This window comes from Cyprinodon variegatus, unplaced genomic scaffold (assembly GCF_000732505.1).
Source record: "Cyprinodon variegatus isolate N-32 unplaced genomic scaffold, C_variegatus-1.0 Scaffold139, whole genome shotgun sequence".
Taxonomy (NCBI): Eukaryota; Metazoa; Chordata; class Actinopteri; order Cyprinodontiformes; family Cyprinodontidae; genus Cyprinodon; species Cyprinodon variegatus.
This window is the reverse complement of record NW_015150592.1, coordinates 992657-1017161: the sequence shown is the minus strand read 5'-3', so window position 1 is coordinate 1017161 and position 24505 is coordinate 992657. Positions and strand designations below refer to the sequence as shown.

The 24505-nt window shown below is 35.7% G+C and overlaps 1 protein-coding gene across 3 annotated transcripts in view; it reads left to right on the top strand.

Annotated features, from left to right (window-relative positions):
• iqsec3 (IQ motif and Sec7 domain 3) overlaps window positions 1-24505 on the top strand; it is a 134605-nt gene that overhangs the window by 74117 nt on the left and 35983 nt on the right. For all 3 annotated transcript variants that reach the window (XM_015376677.1, XM_015376679.1, XM_015376678.1), the window contains 2 exons: window positions 1049-2334; window positions 17947-18108. In XM_015376677.1, the coding sequence (XP_015232163.1) occupies window positions 1049-2334; window positions 17947-18108 (1448 nt within the window). The remainder of the gene's footprint in view (window positions 1-1048; window positions 2335-17946; window positions 18109-24505) is intronic.

Below are 24505 nucleotides of genomic sequence, written 5' to 3'. Positions count from 1 at the left end.
ATATATATATATATATATATATATATATATATATATATATATATATATATATATATATATATATATATATATGTTTTTTTGTTTAAGGCTTTAAACAAAGAATTAAAGTGCAATTTGTTATTGACATTGGATTACGCAAAAATATAACAAGAATTAAAAAAACAAAAGGGTCTAGTTATAAAATTTTTTATATATTTCTGCATACTTAACTTATGTTAAAGTTTAGGCTATAAACACACTTTAATTATTACTGTAAGGTAGGATGAAATGTAAGGGATGTGCACTGATTTTAAGCCTCTTGAGTCAACATTTTAAAAACATCTTTTTGTTTCACTTTCTGCTACAAGTCTTCTTTGGTATGTCAAAATGTTTTCTGTGTTCAGAGTGAATGGATAGCAGCTTTGATTAACGGTTTTTAAGTTGTACCAGAATCAAACTTCAGTCTGCATTGTGATTGGTCCACACATGAATAAACTAGGATCTACAAAATCCATTTTGATCTTTTCATGTTGGTTTTGCTGCTAAAAGGTTAACCTTTACTTTAGACATTTAACTTTTGACATTTTAATTCCTTTCTTGTGCATTTTAATTCCAGTATTCTGTACTCGACTCCATCCATCCTTCCATCACATTTGCCCATTTCAATAGAATGACAGAGAAGCATTTATATATATATATATATATATATATATATATATATATATATATATATATATATATTGTGAATGAAAGTATTTCCCTTTTACTTCAAGAATCTATGCTACTATACATAGTTTTATCACAAATAGTTGCAGGTGTTTGCATACCATATTAGTTTAACATTTACAGACATTTACATTGTAGGGAACCAAGCAAAGGTTTCAAAAAATTCTCAGTTTTGCATGTTAAGAATGTGTTTTGTTGTCATTGTTCTTAATATTTTTTTTTTGTTGGAAAACAGCTTCTGAATAAACATATTATCTTTTAAAACTGCTTGTTTCTTTAGATGTCAAAGACATGAAACAATTAGAATGTGCTCATCTGTGTTTCTCTGTTTTTTTTTTATCAGATCGAAATGTTAGAGCACAAATACGGCGGCCACCTCATCTCGCGTCGTGCTGCCTGCAAGATCCAGACTGCCTTCCGCCAGTACCAGCTCAGCAAAAATTTTGAGAAAATCCGCAACTCTCTCCTGGAGAGCCGGCTTCCACGGCGCATCTCTCTGCAGAAAGTCCGCGTGCAAAACACCGAGGGTTTCTCTGCTGAACGGGCCCTGGCAGAAGGCTGCAACTTGGCAGGTATTCCACTGGTGCGTTCGCCATCTCTGCCAGCCTCAGTTGGCAGCACCTTGACCGACCTGGAGGACTCTTTCACGGAACAGGTCCAGTCACTTGCAAAGTCCATTGATGATGCACTTAGCAACTGGAGCCTGAAGACCATGTGTTCACTACAAGAAGGTGGTGCCTATCAATTCAGTGCTGACTCCTTTAATGCAGCAACTGCTGCCTCTTCAGGTGTAGGAGCAAGTGGTGAAGGGGCCTGTGTGTCGCAAGCAACAGTTCATCAAGGACCGGTTGATCCAAGTGACTTGTCCAGAAGTGCAAGTAAACTGATGATGGCCTTTCGTGATGTAACAGTGCAAATCGACAGCCAGAACTTCAGAGTTTCATCCTCAGTCATGGAATCATCTTCAGTTACTCTGGGCAGCTGCATCCAGCAGCAAGGGGTCTCCACCACTGTAACAACCACTTCTTCATTAACAGACTCCACACCAGCCCCTGTCATAGATGAACCATCAGAGGAACCTCCACCTCCTGAGGTCCCCACAGAACCAATAGATGCTCCACCACCACCTCAAGAGCCCCCACCACCCCCTATAGAGACAGACATAGAAGAAAGTGGGGAAGCTGAATTTCCTGCCCCCCCTCCTAGTGAAGAGGAGTTTCCTGATAATACCCAACCTCCCATCACTCCACTAGATAGGATGTCTACCATTCAAAGCATACAGGAAGTAGCTCCGCCACCTCCACCCCCGCCTCCACCAACAGAGTCCACTCATGTCCCTCCACCACAGGAAACTATGCTGCTAAGAAGCTCTCCAGTGGCGGAGCCCCTGGATGTCAAGAGATGTGGCTCAGAGATGGCAGACAATAGCTCAGAGCAGATGAGCAGCAGCAGCACGTCAACAGAGGCGCGCTCGACATCTGAGGCCTCATCCAAAGAGGCGCTTCAAGCCATGATCCTCAGCCTTCCACGTTACCACTGTGAGAATCCAGCTAGCTGTAAATCTCCTACGCTGTCCACTGACGTCATGCGAAAACGCCTGTACCGGATTGGCCTCAACCTCTTCAATCTGTGAGTAATACTGACAATATGGAATGCTTGCATTTTAAAAGAGTTGTTATTGAAGTTCAAGGCCAACTGCAAGTGGGGATGAAAAGAATAATTACTGGTAGGAAAAGGAAAATATTTGTTAGAAATAAATGGGTTTTATTTAAGGCTTACAAAAGTTAAAATAATCTTGCATGCATTTTTTATGTTATTTAGCAACAGGCAAATAGTGTGCTTTAAAGTGTCATAATCTTCCTCGAACTTTTCAAAAATTTTCCTTGCAGCACCTTCAAATTTCCCTGCACTTGAAATGGAGATTATGATAGACTACTATAAAAAGATGCAAATAACTGTTAAGTGGAAGAAAAATCATAAACAATCAGACTCTGAGAATTACATCTAACTGCAGTTACCGTAGAAAGTATACTGGGCTGGTCTTCAACAGCCTTGCACTTTAAAATCTTTAATTTTCAGTTCATTTTTTGCCATAAATATGCTTCAATTCCTTGTAGCTTCTGGTAGCCTGACTTTCACCATACGCTCAAATCTTTTGCAAACTCTAATATGATTTATATCAGATTTACTATATTTAACCAGATGCATTTTCCTAACTCTGACCAAATCTTTGTTGTGAGGGATTGGTGAAGAGTTAATGAGTCGGTGCTACAGTAACAGCCGGTTAACTTGGATAGAAAACTTGGAACCGGTCTGACTGATCTGGTTGAATAGTCTCTGTAAATTGCTTTGAAACAAAACAGCCATATTGATATATTGGTCCCACCATCATATCTGTATGTATTTAGGGTAATGAGCAGTTATAAACTACTCTCAATTTTTTAACCATCTTCACAAGTATGATGCAAAAGTTTTTTTAATCGCTGTTATGCAGCTATATGTCAAGATACATTAGTGTTCTGTTGTGTCACCATCTTGTGTGTCTGTCTTTGTTTTGTTCTTTTTTTATTTCAAGTTATAATTTTATAAATTTTTCAGATTAACTGATCAGACAGTTAGGTGCCTTCTCTTTAAGCAATAATGTTGTGTAACATTACCCCAATGTTATACAACATTAAGCAATATTTATGTTAGATCACCTCTTAGACATACAGTATTGGTTGGTTTTGAAATTTTTTAAAGTTTGTATTGGCACAGAGAAAATCTCCCAAAAATATTTTGAAGTTATTGGCCAGATCATAAAACTATGAAAAAAGGGAAACTTTCTTCTATGGGATCATCAGCAAAAACATTAATATTGCTCAAGCCTTATTTGCTGGATTTGTCAGGCTTTATAACTCTCTCGTAAATGAAGGATCTTAACTCCATTTTACCAGGGACTGCAATGAAAAACCCTAAAGATCAATTAGCTACCAAATCAAGTCTAGTACATAATCTGTTTCCAACTTGCACCAATTTTGACAACATTTCAGAATTTCACTGAATTTTGTCCCCTGAGTTTTCTCCAGGGGGGGGGGCTATAAAGTCAAAATAGACGTATACTAAAACCTAATCCAACATATACTAAGCTATCACACAAGTATACTTATATGAATGCCAACAACAAAAAACATTATTAAAAAAAACATAATTTCATGTACAGATTTACTTGTGTACATAACTTTTAACCCTCTGAGGCTTTGTGAAAGTAAATCTGTGTGAGTCCAATATGGTATCACAGACCTAAAAAAAAAAAACCGAAAAAAAAAAAACACTTTAATAATGGAGAAGCTATTAGTCATCTTTATACTTTTTTAATATAGAAAAACTATTTATTTTCTGAGAATTTATTTATTTAAGAGTTTATTTTGGTTGTAAATTAATAAACATCTAGAAAAAGTACATTATATTATATAATTTTCCATGTGAATCCTAGGTTGTTCTTAGGTTGTGTGAAAGCTGCTCTTCAAGTTCAACTGTCGTCGTCCCCATAATCTTTACCTCACTGCCTGACCGACTACTATCTAGATCACTTACATCACTGTAGCAGGGGCAAAAATTCCAGGAGCCCCAATGCCATTAATTTTGCGTTGCTGATTTCGCTACACTTCAGGGGCGCTTTGAATGAGCGCCCAAGAAGAGAAATTATACGTTCTGTCAGTGGAAATGCACTGTTGAATGAGAGTCAGTTGGTAGAAGTGCTGTTTTAATTAATCATATTACATGTAGCCACATACTGTTAAGTAAAACTGACATTGATGCATTTTTTAAGATTTATATATATTATGACTTTTCCCCTCCACACACAGGGAGGGCAGCACCTAAGCGCCTCCTATGGGCCAGCCGCCACTGCTGAACATTGTTAGTTAAGTTTCCTTTCCTTTCATTCTCTTATTAATCATTTTATCATTTGTCTCAGATTATAATCCTATTTTTAAAAAATTATTTATTCTCTTTATTTATCCAGGTTAATTCATTTGATTACCTATATGTCATTGCATTATGTTTTCTTTTTCCTTTATTCGTGCACAACACTTTGAATTACCTTGCCAAGGGAAATGGGGTATTTAAATAAACTTGCCTTCCCTTAAATATTTTGGGCACAGTTACCAAGGATGTTTATTGGCTTTTCTTGTTCATTATTGGTTCTAGTATTTTTCTTTGAATTCCATTTAAGTTTAAAAGAAAGAGTTAAAAATGTCAGCAGATTGATTAAAGATACAAAACCATGTGAACAGAGAGATGTATGGACCCATCCGTTACTCCTCTCCTGTTCTATGTGTATCTGAACTTTAATAAGGCCCTGTGGACAGAAAAGAGGTTTTCTCAGATTATTCCTATTCTACAGAAAAAGCCAACAAACTCTGCCAGATGTAAAGTGGGCAATTATGAGACAGAAGAGTGTGGAAAGTTTTACATATTAGTAGAAAATAAAAATAGAAAAGGAAATAGGTTTAAGCAGCAGGCTCATGTTAGACTAGATGGAGATAATATCATCGGGGTGCATCAGGCAGACACATACAAGTCTTATCTTCTGTACTGTAGTCATTGCTGCTACAGATGTAAAGCATTAAATCTTTCACACCACATACTGTTTTAAATGGATTGCAGTGATGCTGCCAGAAAGTAGATTCCAAGTTTAGATAAGAAACCCTCTAAGAAAGAAGATAAGAAAAATATTGCTAGTGGTATCTTGGCAATTAATGCTTTGACGGCTCTAGACAGTTTGAACCTAAAATGGGTGCAAAGGGGGCCACATTACAGGAGCTAGATGTTCACAGGTGTTTGAATATCACATATTTAAAGGTTTTACACCATATTTACTGTTTCAGTGGTGTAAATGAAAAAAAGCATGAGACTTGATTCATATAATTTTTTTTACTAAGATTTGCTTTAATCAGAATTGCATGATCTGGTCCCTTACCTGAATGCACCTGGAAACAAATGTCTTCCAGACAATTAGGTATGTATTAAAAAAAATTATTAATGTATTACCAAAAAATTTATTTTTATACTTTATTAATTTTTAACTAGTGAATAAGCAAAAGTAGATGGAGACATCTAACTTTATTTAAAAAGTGCTACAGTAACTTTCAAAAGCTTCAAAAACAGCTCTGTAAATGTAAACACAATCCAACTTTCCTTTAAAAAAGAAAAGACTTGTAGACACTTGTTTACATTTAGATTGAGTTATATAGTGGTTAATGGTGCGGAAATCCAGAAATCCTGAAATAAATATAATTAATGCAACAAAGAATTAAAGCATACTGGCCCCACGAACTGGAATTGCTCACCCCTGCTGGCTAACAGATTCAGTTTCAATTAATTGTTATTACAGAGCGTCAGACGTACTGTACATACACAAGCCCAGAGAAAAGGCCTTAGACCAAAAACATTCTGCATCACATAGGCGTCACTACTCTATATTTTGCTCTTAAACCTTGTTTAATTAGAGTAATAATGACCATAACCACAAAACTGCAGGCTTTGCACACATAAGTGAAAGTGTTTTTAAACACTATGAGTGTGGCTGACAGAAAGCCAAAGACGGTTCAACAAACAGATTCCGGAATTTAGTTTAATCTAGGTTGAGTCACAAGATGCTACGATTCATTGTGCTGAGAGTCCAGTTTCTTTAGCATTCAGATTTGCTTAAGGACACAGTTTTTATGAGATCAGTTTGCATGACTAAACAGCTGTATTACAGCTTTGCAGCTTAATGCAAAGCAAAGTGTGATATGCTGTCTTAAAATACACCACCACCTGACAATAAAGCAGTGGAAGCATGTTTTGTGGAGTGCTAAATTAGTTTTATTGGAAATCTGAGAGGATGAGTCTTTTGTAAGGCTTGGAGTAGGAGGATGGTGCCTAGCTGTGTTTTCAGATGCTGGGCTTACCCTTTTAGTTCATTTAAAAGTAAAATGTAATATGCTGACACATTTTGGACAACTTTATGTTCCCAACTCTTTGTGAAGAATATGGGGGATCCATTTCTGCTCTTGCATGACTGACCACCAATGGACAGTCAAAGGTTTATAAAGACTTAGATAAGTATGTTGAGCATGGATAAGGACTGTTCTGACCTGCAAGGAGTCCTATCCAGAACTTGATAAGACAAATAAGTACATTTTTAAATAACTGTTAATATGTATTTTTTTAATAAATCGAAAATTTATCTGCTCCGTAATTCTTGTTGACAGCTAGGTGTAGGAATAGGCTTTGATTAATTCTTACTGATTTCTGTAATTATTTGAGATTTCTTCTTTTCTATGTACAAATAGTATAGATATTACCCAGTTTATTACAACCTTACTAGTAATAAACTGACTTAGAGGGTAGAAAAAAGATTAGACCAAGGAGAAATTGAAAGGTAAAGAGAAAGAGAGATAGAGATAGAAAGGCAATTGGGCTTAAGGCTTATTAGTTCCACCACTTCATATCCTCCTCCTCTTACCTGCACTGTGATATCCTTTGCATCTTAAACAGCACTGTGTGCTTTGGGCTTAAACTTTAGTATTACTTGATCATGCAGACAGAAAAGCTTACACAGGCACAAAGTAGGGTGGTATTAGTAGTATGTTAAATCTCAAATCCACATGCGCAATGTTTGCAAAGTAAACTAACGAGTGTTTTAATGGAAAGTGACTTGAGGAGGGAATTCAGGTGTTTTGATTAAATATCTGTCTGGGTTAGTTTTTGTAGGTGCTTATCCAAGGATAAAGTGATGGACAAGCATATGTTTAGAAGCAGGAAAGAGGAGAAGAGGGTCACCTAAAACAAGAGCACTGGGAAAAGGTGGAAAGGCCACCTGATAAAGTGTTCTTCCTGAATGCGGATGGAATGAGAATCACTCCATCACGACAAAGGAAGCAGCACTGTCCAACTTTAAACTCAACAGAAGTAAGAAAGAAGGGTGGGTACATGACATGACAGATATATTTGTTTATATACTTTTCCATCTAACGTCAGAGATCCTTAAATCCTCCTTTCTCCTTCATGCTATAAAAAATATCCATTATAACAGCTTGTGCTAGACCAAGATCTTGAGGAAAATGAGGCCCCTCCAGATCTGCATGAATTAAAGAAATGTCAATGTGAAGAGTGAGTGTGTGTGAAGGATATTAAATACATATGTCAAGCAAGGCTTATTAACACAGCAAAGCATGCCAGATTCCTCTAGAGAAATTTCACACATTGGGAGGCAGGTGCTTCTCAAAAACCTTACTGTATTTGTGTGCCTATGGAGAAGTAATGGGTGTTTGTTTAGGTATGCACAGTTCTTTCCCGTATTAACATTCTGCCCTTAGTGCCAAATCACCCACTATATAAAAACACATTATTAAATCCACATAGCAGACAGAGGGAGCAATTTGCATTCTTTATTTCAATTTCAAATTAGTTTATTTAAATAGCGCCATTTTACGACATATGTCATCTCAAGGCACTTTACAGAGACAAATCAACCAGATCATATATTCAGATTGATTTGAAGTTTTCTATCTAAGGAAAAGCAGCTGATTGCATGGACTCATTGACTCGAAGGCAATCCCTCACAACAAGCATGCTTGTAGCGACAGTGGAGAGGAAGAACTCCCTTTTAACTGAAAGAAGCCTCCAACAGAACCAGGCTCAGTGTGAGCGGCCATCTGCCGAGGCCGACTGCGGTTCAAGGAGACAGAAGCAGAGATACAGAAAGAAGCAGAGATACAAAAGGCAACAGCAGTAATGGTGGTAGTAGTCTTTTACAAGTTTAATCATGCAAATCCCCTCTTTTTTTTTAATAACAGCAACAAAATTTTTTTTGGGTATTTTATCTCACAGAATAGAACATAAAATGTGAAATTAAAAGAAATTAATTTAATAATCTAAACATTTTATATGCTTATGTATACGGCTAAGTGTTATCTTGCTAATAGATTAATCTGTGAATTACTGTATGTAACTGAAACTTTTCCACTAGAGGAATTATGGTTACTGCATACTGCATTGGCAATTAAAACGTTTTTTTTCTAATCTTAAATACAAAAAAAATAAATAAAATATATANTTGTAAATTAATAAACATCTAGAAAAAGTACATTATATTATATTATTTTCCATGTGAATCCTAGGTTGTTCATTCCTCTTTACCTTCTCTAAAAAGTGCTTCAAATCAGTCCTACCTGTCAGAGAGAGGCGTTTTAAATTTTAAATCCAGACTATGTGCGTCAAATCACTCCGGTCACTTTTAAAAAGAATGCATGGAAAACAAAAAAGTGCATTAGCTTTCCCACAGGCTGTCAGACTTATGCTGGAACAACTCCTGCTAAAAATCTGGTTGTAGGATTTAGCTTTTTCCTTGGTTCCCAACACTGCTTTAAATTTATTTTGAGCTTGTCATGTCCCGGCTTCTTTACATGGATTTTTTTCCACCATCGTTCTTCTCATGAAAGGGTTACTCAGTAAAGATCTCTTTGAATTGTGTGAAAGCTGCTCTTCAAGTTCAACTGTCGTCGTCCCCATAATCTTTACCTCACTGCCTGACCGACTACTATCTAGATCACTTACATCACTGTAGCAGGGGCAAAAATTCCAGGAGCCCCAAAGCCATTAATTTTGCGATGCTGATTTCGCTACACTTCAGGGGCGCTTTGAATGAGCGCCCAAGAAGAGAAATGATACGTTCTGTCAGTGAAAATGCACTGTTGAACGAGAGTCAGTTGGTAAAAGTGCTGTTTTAATTAATCATATTACATGTAGCCAAATACTGTTAAGTAAAACTGACATTGATAAATTTTTAAAGATTTATATATATTATGACTTTTCCCCTCCACACACAGGGAGGGCAGCACCTAAGCGCCTCCTATGGGCCAGCCGCCACTGCTGAACATTATTAGTTAAGTTTCCTTTCCTTTCATATTAATCATTTGATCATTTTTGTCTCAGATTATAATCCTATTTTTAAAAAAATATTTATTCTCTTTATTTATCCAGGTTAATTCATTTGATTACCTATATGTCATTGCATTATGTTTTCTTTTTCCTTTATTCGTGCACAACACTTTGAATTACCTTGCCAAGGGAAATGGGGTATTTAAATAAACTTGCCTTCCCTTAAATATTTTGGGCACAGTTACCAAGGATGTTTATTGGCTTTTCTTGTTCATTATTGGTTCTAGTATTTTTCTTTGAATTCCATTTAAGTTTAAAAGAAAGAGTTAAAAATGTCAGCAGATTGATTAAAGATACAAAACCATGTGAACAGAGAGATGTATGGACCCATCCGTTACTCCTCTCCTGTTCTATGTGTATCTGAACTTTAATAAGGCCCTGTGGACAGAAAAGAGGTTTTCTCAGATTATTCCTATTCTACAGAAAAAGCCAACAAACTCTGCCAGATGTAAAGTGGGCAATTATGAGACAGAAGAGTGTGGAAAGTTTTACATATTAGTAGAAAATAAAAATAGAAAAGGAAATAGGTTTAAGCAGCAGGCTCATGTTAGACTAGATGGAGATAATATCATCGGGGTGCATCAGGCAGACACATACAAGTCTTATCTTCTGTACTGTAGTCATTGCTGCTACAGATGTAAAGCATTAAATCTTTCACACCACATACTGTTTTAAATGGATTGCAGTGATGCTGCCAGAAAGTAGATTCCAAGTTTAGATAAGAAACCCTCTAAGAAAGAAGATAAGAAAAATATTGCTAGTGGTATCTTGGCAATTAATGCTTTGACGGCTCTAGACAGTTTGAACCTAAAATGGGTGCAAAGGGGGCCACATTACAGGAGCTAGATGTTCACAGGTGTTTGAATATCACATATTTAAAGGTTTTACACCATATTTACTGTTTCAGTGGTGTAAATAAAAAAAAGCATGAGGCTTGATTCATATAATTTTTTTTACTAAGATTTGCTTTAATCAGAATTGCATGATCTGGTCCCTTACCTGAATGCACCTGGAAACAAATGTCTTCCAGACAATTAGGTATGTATTAAAAAAAATTATTAATGTATTACCAAAAAATTTATTTTTATACTTTATTAATTTTTAACTAGTGAATAAGCAAAAGTAGATGGAGACATCTAACTTTATTTAAAAAGTGCTACAGTAACTTTCAAAAGCTTCAAAAACAGCTCTGTAAATGTAAACACAATCCAACTTTCCTTTAAAAAAGAAAAGACTTGTAGACACTTGTTTACATTTAGATTGAGTTATATAGTGGTTAATGGTGCGGAAATCCAGAAATCCTGAAATAAATATAATTAATGCAACAAAGAATTAAAGCATACTGGCCCCACGAACTGGAATTGCTCACCCCTGCTGGCTAACAGATTCAGTTTCAATTAATTGTTATTACAGAGCGTCAGACGTACTGTACATACACAAGCCCAGAGAAAAGGCCTTAGACCAAAAACATTCTGCATCACATAGGCGTCACTACTCTATATTTTGCTCTTAAACCTTGTTTAATTAGAGTAATAATGACCATAACCACAAAACTGCAGGCTTTGCACACATAAGTGAAAGTGTTTTTAAACACTATGAGTGTGGCTGACAGAAAGCCAAAGACGGTTCAACAAACAGATTCCGGAATTTAGTTTAATCTAGGTTGAGTCACAAGATGCTACGATTCATTGTGCTGAGAGTCCAGTTTCTTTAGCATTCAGATTTGCTTAAGGACACAGTTTTTATGAGATCAGTTTGCATGACTAAACAGCTGTATTACAGCTTTGCAGCTTAATGCAAAGCAAAGTGTGATATGCTGTCTTAAAATACACCACCACCTGACAATAAAGCAGTGGAAGCATGTTTTGTGGAGTGCTAAATTAGTTTTATTGGAAATCTGAGAGGATGAGTATTTTGTAAGGCTTGGAGTAGGAGGATGGTGCCTAGCTGTGTTTTCAGATGCTGGGCTTACCCTTTTAGTTCATTTAAAAGTAAAATGTAATATGCTGACACATTTTGGACAACTTTATGTTCCCAACTCTTTGTGAAGAATATGGGGGATCCATTTCTGCTCTTGCATGACTGACCACCAATGGACAGTCAAAGGTTTATAAAGACTTAGATAAGTATGTTGAGCATGGATAAGGACTGTTCTGACCTGCAAGGAGTCCTATCCAGAACTTGATAAGACAAATAAGTACATTTTTAAATAACTGTTAATATGTATTTTTTTAATAAATCGAAAATTTATCTGCTCCGTAATTCTTGTTGACAGCTAGGTGTAGGAATAGGCTTTGATTAATTCTTACTGATTTCTGTAATTATTTGAGATTTCTTCTTTTCTATGTACAAATAGTATAGATATTACCCAGTTTATTACAACCTTACTAGTAATAAACTGACTTAGAGGGTAGAAAAAAGATTAGACCAAGGAGAAATTGAAAGGTAAAGAGAAAGAGAGATAGAGATAGAGATAGAAAGGCAATTGGGCTTAAGGCTTATTAGTTCCACCACTTCATATCCTCCTCCTCTTACCTGCACTGTGATATCCTTTGCATCTTAAACAGCACTGTGTGCTTTGGGCTTAAACTTTAGTATTACTTGATCATGCAGACAGAAAAGCTTACACAGGCACAAAGTAGGGTGGTATTAGTAGTATGTTAAATCTCAAATCCACATGCGCAATGTTTGCAAAGTAAACTAACGAGTGTTTTAATGGAAAGTGACTTGAGGAGGGAATTCAGGTGTTTTGATTAAATATCTGTCTGGGTTAGTTTTTGTAGGTGCTTATCCAAGGATAAAGTGATGGACAAGCATATGTTTAGAAGCAGGAAAGAGGAGAAGAGGGTCACCTAAAACAAGAGCACTGGGAAAAGGTGGAAAGGCCACCTGATAAAGTGTTCTTCCTGAATGCGGATGGAATGAGAATCACTCCATCACGACAAAGGAAGCAGCACTGTCCAACTTTAAACTCAACAGAAGTAAGAAAGAAGGGTGGGTACATGACATGACAGATATATTTGTTTATATACTTTTCCATCTAACGTCAGAGATCCTTAAATCCTCCTTTCTCCTTCATGCTATAAAAAATATCCATTATAACAGCTTGTGCTAGACCAAGATCTTGAGGAAAATGAGGCCCCTCCAGATCTGCATGAATTAAAGAAATGTCAATGTGAAGAGTGAGTGTGTGTGAAGGATATTAAATACATATGTCAAGCAAGGCTTATTAACACAGCAAAGCATGCCAGATTCCTCTAGAGAAATTTCACACATTGGGAGGCAGGTGCTTCTCAAAAACCTTACTGTATTTGTGTGCCTATGGAGAAGTAATGGGTGTTTGTTTAGGTATGCACAGTTCTTTCCTGTATTAATCACCCACTATATAAAGACACACTCTTAAATCCACATAGCAGACAGAGGGAACAATTTGCATTCTTTATTTCAATTCAATTTCAATTTAGTTTATTTAAATAGGGACAATTCACGACACGTTATCTCAAGGCACTTTACAGAGACAATTCAACCAGATCATACATTCAGATTGATTTGAAGTTTTCTATCTAATGGAAAGCAGCTGATTGCATCAACTCAGTGACTCGAAGGCAACCCCTTACACCAAGCATGCTTGCAGCGACAGTGGAGAGGAAGAACTCCCTTTTAACAAAAAAAGCCTCCAGCAGAACCAGGCTCAGTGTGAGCGGCCATCTGCCGAGGCCGACTGAGGTGCAAGGAGACAGAAGCAGAGATACAATCAGAAGCAGAGATACAAAAGGCAACTAAACAGCAGTATTGGTAGTAGTAGTGTCTTGCACGTTTAATCATGCAAACCCCCCCCCCCCCCCTTTATTTTTTTTATAACAGCCACAAAAAAAATTTGTGGGGATTTTATCTCATAGAATAGAAAAAAAATGAAAAATTAAAAGAAAATTATTTAAGAATCTAAACATTTTGTATGCTTATGTGTATGGCTAAGTGTTATCTTGCTAATAGATTAATCTGTGAATTACTGTATGTTTTCAATGAATATATTCAAGCTTAAAGCTCCTTAAATAATACTTTTTTACAGAATTAAACTAAGTGAAACTGAAACTTTTCCACTTTTCAACTTTTCCACAGCTGCTCCATCTGCTAAAGGCATGTTTTTGAGTCACTATAGTCCAGTTAACTATTGATAGATTTCTAAATTAGTTTACAATTATTTCAATAATTGTTCTGCCCTACTTATGTACAAACCTACCATAAAACAGTTCACTAAAATGTCTGGCAAGAAAGTAGAAGGACAGCCAGAAAATAAATTGCTGACAGGACTAAATATACCAAGCATTAGTCCAGTCATACCAACTGTTTAAAGAGCTTTACCCTAAGGTTGCATTTACCCCATCAGATTGGCTAACACACATATTCATACACAGATGCAAACGTCAGTTGGCAACATGCAGTGCTATGTGCCCATTTACCCAGGGAAACAATGACATGCCACAGGATAATCCTGCAATAGAACCCAGTTTAAAAATGATTGTGATCATTTTTGTGTTAATTTGCCATATGTTTTGATCATTATTTTTTTGTCTAAACAATCTAATGGCAGACACCACCATATTTCTATGTCAACTTTTCCTTCAAGTCAGAGTCAGACTACAATAATCTAAATTTGAAGTAGTGATTTTAATCCTTCTTGTTAGCATTTGTGTTAACTTGAATTTCAAACGATTAAAGAATTTATCTTTAGAAATAGCAGTACTTCTTTTACCCATGTAAAAATTCCTTTGTGCATCATTCAAGATAGCAATTCACACTAGATTTTATTCTGTAGGGTAGACTAAATATACCAAAATATGATCTCCTAAATGTAATTATTTTTGCATTGCAAAATTGCATGTAAAATCTCCATGCTTGTAATTATCTGATGAAAACAGTCCCACTTATCCAAATCTCTCCATCATGTATCGCCTTCCAATTTTTCAATCTTCTCCCCTCTGTTTGTTCCTGATTGCGAATAATAATCACCATGTGTGATCCATCTGCTGTTTAGCAAACATCAAATGAGTGATATCTGCCAAATTCATTTGGCCAGACATCGTCACCTTCAGCTTATGGAGTGAGCTAACAGCTGAGGGAACGCTGATGAGCCTTTTGTGGCAGACGCTCTGTGAGGTCCAGCCTGTGTTCTTCCTCCTTTACTCTGCTGTTTTTGCACATCTGCTTTGTCTGGTTCTCTTCCAACCTCCTCATCCTATTCTCCTTTTTACCCTCATTGCGCTCCACTAAACCCATTAGCTGTGGTGCACACACAAGGTAACAAACACAGTGTTCCTTATGAAACAGCTGTGGTTTAAATACAGCATGAAGACTCAAAGGGAAATGATGTGAAGGTGATGCCCGAGCCTTCCTGGAGTTTATGTCTTCTACATTTAAAATGGTTAGAAGGAGCAGAAATATGACTCTTCATTTCAGATTTATATAGCATCCAGAACCACTGGCTTAAGATTACAGTACCTTCCAAATAGGATGGGAAACACACCATAGCCAATTATATCTGCTTATCAACTTTATTGATATCCTATTCTAAATCCACATCCTTCAAAATGACATTTGTCTTTCATCTGCAGCATTTAAAGTTTCAGCTTTTCAGGGAAAGCTATCCACAAGGTTTGGAAGTGTTTGTTTATAGGATTTCTGATCATTTTTCCAAAAAAGGCATTTTTTGAGGTCAGGACATATGTTGAACAGGCCAGTCAACAAAACAGAATTGCTCTACAGTTATATTAGGAGAGGGAAAAAACAGCAAACTCAACAGAAATGTAACACCAAAGCATGTATACATTGTTTAAAATAACTAATAAAACTTAAAAAACCAAAAAACGAATAAATCAAATGCACATTGCTATAAACTATGTACAACAAGAATGGAGAGCTTCTCCTATTATCATTGAGGTACTTGGATATGTATATATTGCAAATATTCAATGATAGCATATAAAGTAGGTCAGAGCAGCAGCATTGGCAGTGATATTAATATTGCATGGTATATATTGTATCAGCTTGGATTTTACATATAAGAGCTCATTATAGTGATGGCAAACAGAAATAAACAGTTTCCCCAGTTTCTTTGTCTTCACTTTGATACATCTGCAAAACCCAAAGAACTAATCAATTTATAATTAAATTGGATTTACTTTGTTTTCTTTCAGCTATATATATATATATTTTTTTTTTTTTTCAAACGGGGTGTGCTGGAAAGACACTGACCAGACATGATTTTGCAATAAGCTACAAGAAACATTTAGGCCTCATTCCAATGTCTATGGATAGGCGGATGGATTTACAGCTGCATTTTAAAAATGAAAAAAAAAAAAAAATAAAAAATACTAACTTGATTGTTAATACAATTCATAATAGCGCTGATGATTATCCTTTCATTTTGGCATTCCATTGCTTGTCAATGATTACAAAACAGTTAATTTCTTCTTTTTAGCAAGTAAAACATCTGTAGCCTTCTTTAAGCCAACAAGCAAAGCCCAGCAACAGGTTAATTCAATCCGAGTTCTTCTCTCCCATGTGCAATAATATAGAAGATGGTTTTTGAGGTTTTAAAGCCTTACAATTTTTATTTTTGAGATCTCAACATACCAGAGCCATGCACAAGTCAAATGTGCAAACTCTGTTAACAAACACTTTTTTATTGTGTTTTCAAGAAGCTATTTGATTTATGCAAAGGATTGATTATTTTATTGTAAACACACTGAAAGTATATAATGAGCAACATTAGTTTTTGAAAGAGCACAATTTCTGGGATTTCTTTCATAAGCTGCAGCTGTACACGTGGCACAGTATATTCAGCTGCATACTAAAGTATAAATCAGTCTATGTTCAAATACCTTCTCAGTCAAAAATGACTTGGTAAGAGAAAATCTATGGATGTATGATCTTTGTTATGCTGCCTTATCCAAAGCAATTTGGGATGTAAGATTATATTATTCTTTATATTTCATCATTTCATTCTGATTATTTCTTTGGAGTTAAAGCGTTCATAAAATACAAAGCCAAGTTTACATTGTCATAGATTAATAATGATAGTTCAGTGGGTGAAATGGACGTACAGAGAAGTTCAAACCCCATCGACACCTCCTTTCTCTGCAAATATTACGATTCCAGACTTCCACCATAAAACAGTCGAACCCAAACCAAGCCAAGAGTTGACGTAAACTCAGGGATGTTGCCTTATTTGGTTCTGGCAGGTAGTTTTGTCTCGCCCCCAGCAGAGAGCCATGAGCCGCCCATCCTCAGCTGGAGGAGGGGGGCAGGCGGAACAGGATACCGTCACCGGGTCGGGTTCGGTTGCTCCCTCCCCCGCTGGCTGATGGCTCGGTTCGAGTGCCCGGTGTGTTTCGACTACATGCTGCACTGTAGTCGACCAAAATTCCCTCCAGACTTTTTTTTAGGAATGAAAAATAAGACATGTCCTGTAAAACAGGACATCTGGTCACCCTACCATATCAACAATTTTAATCTTTCAGTGAGTGAGTGCTTGTTGCTACAGTATGATGCGTCTTTGCTCAGCAGCTTCTATCATTGTAAACCAACCAATCAGTGCACAGCTCATCTAAATATTCATGAGCATACCATAAAAGGAAGAAAACCTGTCGTTTCATTCTAGGGCTTTTAACCAGGCTTGCATTAGGTCTCATAGAACAACAAATATGCCATTTTCAGCTCAACCAATGTTACACACCCTATTCAGAGACCTTAAGGACCAGCACCAAATACCCTATAGAATCATTCTATGATGCCTTTAATACTGATATCAAACTATGAATGACATACAGAAACATTAATGTGAATTGGTTTCCTAATCCATTTTCTACATGTCCCACAATTACTGCCAAACATGCTTTCTAGATTATTTCTCCTCTACTTTGTCCCTTCTTGTTCATCATTTACACACTTAAGCAGACCATCATACCTGAAATGTACTAACCCTGGGTACAGTAAAATTATATACATTTTTTTAGGTTTACCGGTACAAATATTAGCAGATTTGCAAAAAAAAACAAAAAAATAAAAAAATTAATGATACAGCCACTCTTTACGTTGTGTTAGAGTAAACCTTTTCTTCCAACCCGTTTATACTTCTAAACTGTGAATCTGAGTTGATTATTAAATGCTCCTCAGTATGACAGATTTATTATCATGGCCTTGTATTGATTAGTATTCCAGCTGAAGACTAATTCAAATGTTTTTTTTCTTACCCCTTCTTATCTGTTCCAGAAATCCGGACAAAGGCCTTCAGTTCCTGATCTCCCGTGGTTTCATCCCCGACACGCCCATCGGCGTAGCCCACTTTCTGCTCCAGAGGAAGGGCCTTAGCCGACAAATGATAGGGGAATTCCTGGGAAACAGCAAGAAGCCATTTAACAGAGATGTCTTGGAGTAAGTGGCAAACATGACAGCTTTCATTACTTTGAGAAACGTGTTTGATAATTCAACACATTTTTGGGTGGGCAAGTCAGGACTAAGCTTTGAATTCCAAAGCTATTTTCACTAACCTAAATCCTCTGCCCTTTCTAATCACATGAAATCTCAAGCATTTCATTTTTATACATTTAGAATACGCAAAGTCAGAGTTGTATTTCAAACCTATTTTCTGCACAGCTGGAAATAAAAAGGACATCTCTGTTTCCCATTATCCCTCAAAAGCATCCTAGTTATCCAAAATTTGTTTGATTGAGAGCAGATAAAGCTACAAGAGATACACAAAAAAATTCTAAAATAAAAAAGCAAAATAATAATAAAAAAAAGTATGGGATGAAAGAACAAAAACACAAACTTAAACTGGCATGATGAGGTGAGGAAGAGGTTCTGTGTCAGAGTAGAATAGGAATAGGTCCATCAGAAAGTTTTGGACAATCCTGTGCTGCAGATTGGAGATAAACCAAAACAGTTTGTTCTTTTTAAGGCTGGTGCAAATGCCTATTATTATGATATCTGATAACAATTCTATAATATGAGCTGATGAGAGTTTTGGGCTGATTCTTGGAACTGATATTGCTTTTTTCCCCTTCCATTTGCATGACGAAAATGACACTTATGCCAAATGTTACAAAGATTCTAAGAAAGGAAAAACAAACAAAAAAAACATATTTTTGCAAATTAAACATAAATAAACAAAAACTAAATATAATAGCTGGAAAATGGAGAATTAGTGGTATTTCACTGTTGCCTATAACTTTTTTTGTGTTATATTTCTCAAAACTAACTAGTTACCAAGACAGTTTTGCCAGATTAAAAGTGAATAATACAAAGTTATCTCATTTTCTTAATAAAGTTCATGCCCCAGATTTAACCATTTCTCCTCCCTTTATTTTAGTTTTTTTTATTATTATTAGTCATTTCCTTTAAATGAAGTAAAATATATTACAAATAAGCAAAAGGATTATATTATTGCCTAACATTCATTTTATCAGTTTTCGAGGTCTCTGATAAAAAAGTACAGCTGCTCTATTTTACATATTTTGAAAGTTTCATCAATCAAAAATACAGCCTTAAATATAGAGTCCATATAAATTATATTTGTGACTTTGGTCACCGTCTTATTTTTAAGTCGGTGCAGAAGGAATGTTCTAGATGTTTACCATAAGGTAGCCAAAAACTGCTGTGAAATTACAATAAGAGGACAATTTGCATAAACAACTAAAATAATATTTAAAAAGCTGTGTATTCTGTATATTGCAATTATTCTGTAAGTCAATCAAAACATTTTAGGTATATAAGATTAAAGCTTCTATAAAATAGTAATGCCATATTTTTATTGTATTTTTTTTAGATGAAGCAGGTGGGTAATCTTGGCTAAGACTAGTCCTTGAAATCCAGAAAATCTACAATACAACTTCTTCTCTACTTTTCCTCAACCTTACATATTATTTTTATTCAGAGGACATTCATTTAAAAGTGTGATGTTGAATCCACAGCTCACCAGCTGTGGTGCATTAAGCAGCATGTGTATGAATGCAGATTTAACATTTGTCAGATCAGAATTGAGTCTCCACTCACATTCATGGCTGACTACAGGATATCCTCCCAGAAGGCATAGGTTACTAAACAACCATGATTACGGCTTCTCCGTCCCTATAGTGTCAGGAACCTCTTCAGCTGCTTTATTTCTGACAGAGATTTGAACAGAATACAGAAATGAAAAGAGACTATTTAAGTATTTTCCAAATTATCTAATTTATTGGCCCAATTAATAATTTTATGTATAGTTTGTTTAAGGTGCTTAAATAATTACTTGATCATTAGAGTTGAAGACTTTGATTACAACTTCATGTACTTGACCTCAGAATTGTTGTTGACTAGATGAGCTTATTTGGCATTGATAGCCATAGCAGCCATTTCACATTCCTTCACGTTTGCTCAGGACTGCATTAAGTCATCGGAACTCAGCCAAAATGTGAATAGTCTCTGGTACAGTCTTCCTATGTGGAAGAATTAAGGGGAAGGAATAATGTAGTTTCACATGCAACGCAGTCTCACAATGAAGTGTACAGACATCAAATTTGTACATATATGTCAATTGCTGAGAATGAAGATTTTTAACAAACGTTTTTTTAAGAATTTTATACAAACATGCGTAAAAAAAAACGTTATACAAACTTTATACAAAAGTGCATGTTCCCTCAAAATGTAAATCCACCCCAATAATGCCATATAAGGCTGCATATAAGTAGGCAGGCTACGACTTCCCACACTTGTCAGAAGGTGTTCATTCATATGAATGGCGTTGAAGACGAAGAAGGAAAACTTTACATGTTCAAAAATTAAAGATCTGCTGAGTCAAAGCTGAGCAGCAGAATTAAAGGACCAGTGAAAGCCAAGTAGCGGGAAATAATTTATAAGAGCTGTAAATGTCATGGTTGCACTGTTACAGAAGTTAAATTAAATAAAAAGATAATTTGATTTGAAAACAATCAATGAAAATCTACTGATGTGGGGAAGAGGTGCGAATTAAGATTTAGATGTTGAATTTGAGTTCATCATTAACCAACACTTTGCAAAATCTAATTTGAATACACACAAACACCTTTAATGTACATCTCCAGACCACATCTTTCATCCCTTCATCGTACTCTCCATCTCTTTCATACGATGCATAGACATAAAAATGTCAACACCAAACTCTAATTTGACAAATTCAGAGAAATCCAAACATTCCACATTTTACGTATTAAAGTCAAGGGAGTGAATTGAATGCAAGTCCTACTCCTTTGGTTATTTTTCTATCTATTTCCATATGTTATTTCAATAGTAGCTTGATCTCACATAGAGCTCACTGACTGTTCTTTATTTTGATGGAATGATAAATCAGGGTCCCATGGATACAGACATGCCAGCTGTAGGTGTGGTGATCAATAGTTCTGTCATCAGATAAAAAAATATGGAATTTATAATAGCAGATTTGCTTAATATATAGGGATTTAGCCTAAGAGCATGTAAAAGATATTGTCAAATTAGTGAAAAGTTAGGTTTGGAAAACAGCTGACTAATTGCATAAGACTTATGCATGAAGTCTGGAGCACTACAAAATTTATTTGCACCTGAGAGAAGATTAGAAATAGGAGCAAATGGAGACTGAGACATTTTATCCTAAATCACTCGTACAAATGATTTAAGAAGCAATTTGTGTTTACAAATGGTTCTTTAATGTGGCATATTGTTTTAGAATGGCTATGAAAAAAAACAACTATTTTATTCCAAAAGGGAGAGAAGACCTAGTAAAGTTTTAAAGCCTGTCATCAGTTTTATTAGTAAGTCATCAAAACATTTGACTCGCTGTAAAACAAACTCAAACGACTCACAGTAAGACAAAAGTTTGCATGTAATTTCAGGTTATTACCCTGATTGTTATTGTAACTTCCTCACATCCTTAATCCTTTGTACTTCTCAAAGCAATATATTTACTTTTTTTTCTTTATGAATTTAAACATTATAACATTTTATTTAGTCAGAATTTGAAGGAATCCCTACCAGGTTGCTGATGTCAGCTCATTCTTTTCTAAAATCTGTACTTTTCCAAAACATATGGCCATCACCTCTAGGTATCAGTGTAGCTTGCAGATATTTTCTCTTACCAGGTCACATGAGTATATAAACCGTATAGATATATAAAGTACTTTCCTCCTTTTTTCTTATTTTTTATATAACCTTGACAGCATCAGATACACATGAAAGGAGAGGGGATATTGAAGAGGAACTTGATGAAGAGTGCAAAGTGTGTGTGAGAGCACTTTTTATAAAGTGCAGTCACAGGAGAGCAGAAGAGTGTTTGCGTCCTAATGTGAAAATCACTCCTGGTGATTTACCAAGTCTGAATACGTTTATATCTGCAGCACTGCTACTCTGAATGTTTGTGCATCGATGAATATATCTTTAAGTATAAATAACAGTAGTTAAAAATTTCAAGACCTCTTATCTGCGTTTGCCATCTCCACTTCACAGCTGAAAGTCATATAGACTTCAGCTTCCTTTACGTATCTATTTACATTTAAGCTTTCAATTCATGTCGTATTTTTGACCAAATGATCTGTCAATTTTGTGCAAATTAGAGGATGGTGGCAACTATGCATTTATGTACATGATTACTCTTTATTTAACCTATTCTAAAGTGTGCATGGTAAATAGGAGAAGAAAAGGGTTTATGTAGTCAGGCTATATACAGCCTGTCATCTGACATTACATTAACAAGAAGTGACAGCTGAGAGAGAAGGCAGAGAGGTGGTGGAGGGAGGAAGTGAGTCATGAAAAGGCTGACCAGAGAGGCTCAGAGAATCTAGAGGAGGATCAAATACAGCTCAGTGCCAACCTAACCTTTGAATTCCGTAAAAGTTCAAAAAACATCAGAATAACCTTTGAATGTATTATATTTTATTTTTCATAACACCAAGTGATTAAATAGGTCTATTCTCCAACATTCATAAGAATGAAATGGCTAGTAACATAACCTGTTTGTTTAGCTGCCTCTAAACATGATCATTGTGTTGAAGTTATAATGGAGGATTTTGACGGATTTTTGAAAAGACTCGCCCTCTCCACTTTAAAAAAAATATGCACATGAATAAACCTGTACCCACTCCCAAGAGAGAACATCTATTAAACGGGTTTGAGAGCACGAACACGAGCCCATTTCTCCTCAAGCACGTACTGTTTAAAAGGTGTGGTTTGCATCGCTCATACAAGCTTACTTTGCAAAAGAAGATTTGAAATTTTTCCACTATGTCAGACTCACCACTTTAGGAGGACCTCTTATTTTGACGATCCACCCGGAAAAAGAACATAATCCACTTTACCTTTAAGATTATTACAAATTCAGAAATAGAAAAATATGCATAATAAAAAATACTTTAAAGATCTTTTATGGTTCCGAACCTTTACAGTGGTGTTGGGCTATTTCTGTAGAAGAAGCGCTTATCGAGCTCCTATCTAAAAGTTAAGCAATGACTAGAATGCTCATTTTCAACTGACCAGATTACAGTGCAATAGTTAGTTATATTTAATTATAAACAAATGGTTTGCCTTATGCTAATGTACAAGAGCATTAAAAATGAAAAAAAAAAAATCTTAGTATGCAAGTTGCACATCAGTACATGCATACATGTTTTATTTAATTATAATAATGTCAGTATCTTGTTTTATGGTAGTGAAAATTAACCTGCTTTTTCTTTCTAATTGTTTTAATCCAGCTACAGTGTATAAATGGCCTGGTACAGGTCATTTTATTGCGTCTCATTCAAATTATAGTCAGGACCTTAACCAGGATAATAACTTTTCAGACTTTATATTTTACTTAAGATTATTGTCCTGCTGCATAACCTTTCGGTTTAACATCCATCCATTGATCTTCTATACCTACTCGCCTGTCGGGGTAATGGGAGGGTGGTCTCCATCCTCAGTAGCCTCTAAGTTAAAGGTGGGGTATTCCCTGGACAGGTTGTCAGCCCATCAAAGGGCAACACCTTACATTACCACCTAATGTTTTCCTGTATTTAAAGAGATAGTGATGTTTGCTGGTTAATAAAGGAACTGACTAGTGACGAGTATTTAATAATAAGCAAACAAGGAACTAACAGGAATGATTGCAGAAGAGAAGGACATTGAGGAGAGCAGAGTAATGGAAGGAATAAGAAATTAACATTGACAACCAGAGTTTATAGACAGAGGAAAGGATGGAGATTGACCTTAGATGTAGGATTTGGAAAAACTGTGGAGGACAGCGAGACAGAGGGACTGATGAAAAGTGGATAATTAACATAAAGGGAACTAAACTAGACTCAAAGGGTAAAGCAAAGGAAATCCAGAAACTCTGATCTGGAGAAAATACAAAACCTATTAAATTATTGAAACTGAAACTAAACCTAAAGGAATTAACCTAAGTTTAAAACAACACAATTTTATTAACAGTGAACAAATATACATTAATCTATTAAGACAAGACTTCTTGGCAAATACATAGATAACAAGGAAACTATCAAAAGAAAGGAAAACCACAACCCCAAACATCCAAGGACTTTAGAGCACATGTCACTGAATTTAAGAATTCTAGTTTGTTCTTCTGAATCAGTTTGTACTGTATCATAGTCGAGGGATACACAGTTAGATACCATTTTTTAAACTGAATCAGATTTGCCAGTCTAGCCTGGTTACTACACTAAAGTTGAAGTTGTCATCTTACACATACGGAGCCCCTTAAGGGACATGGAGGGGAAAAAAAGAACTTTTCGGAGATCACGCAATACTTTTGTGAGATCCCGCAATAGTTTTGCGAGATCTCGCAAAA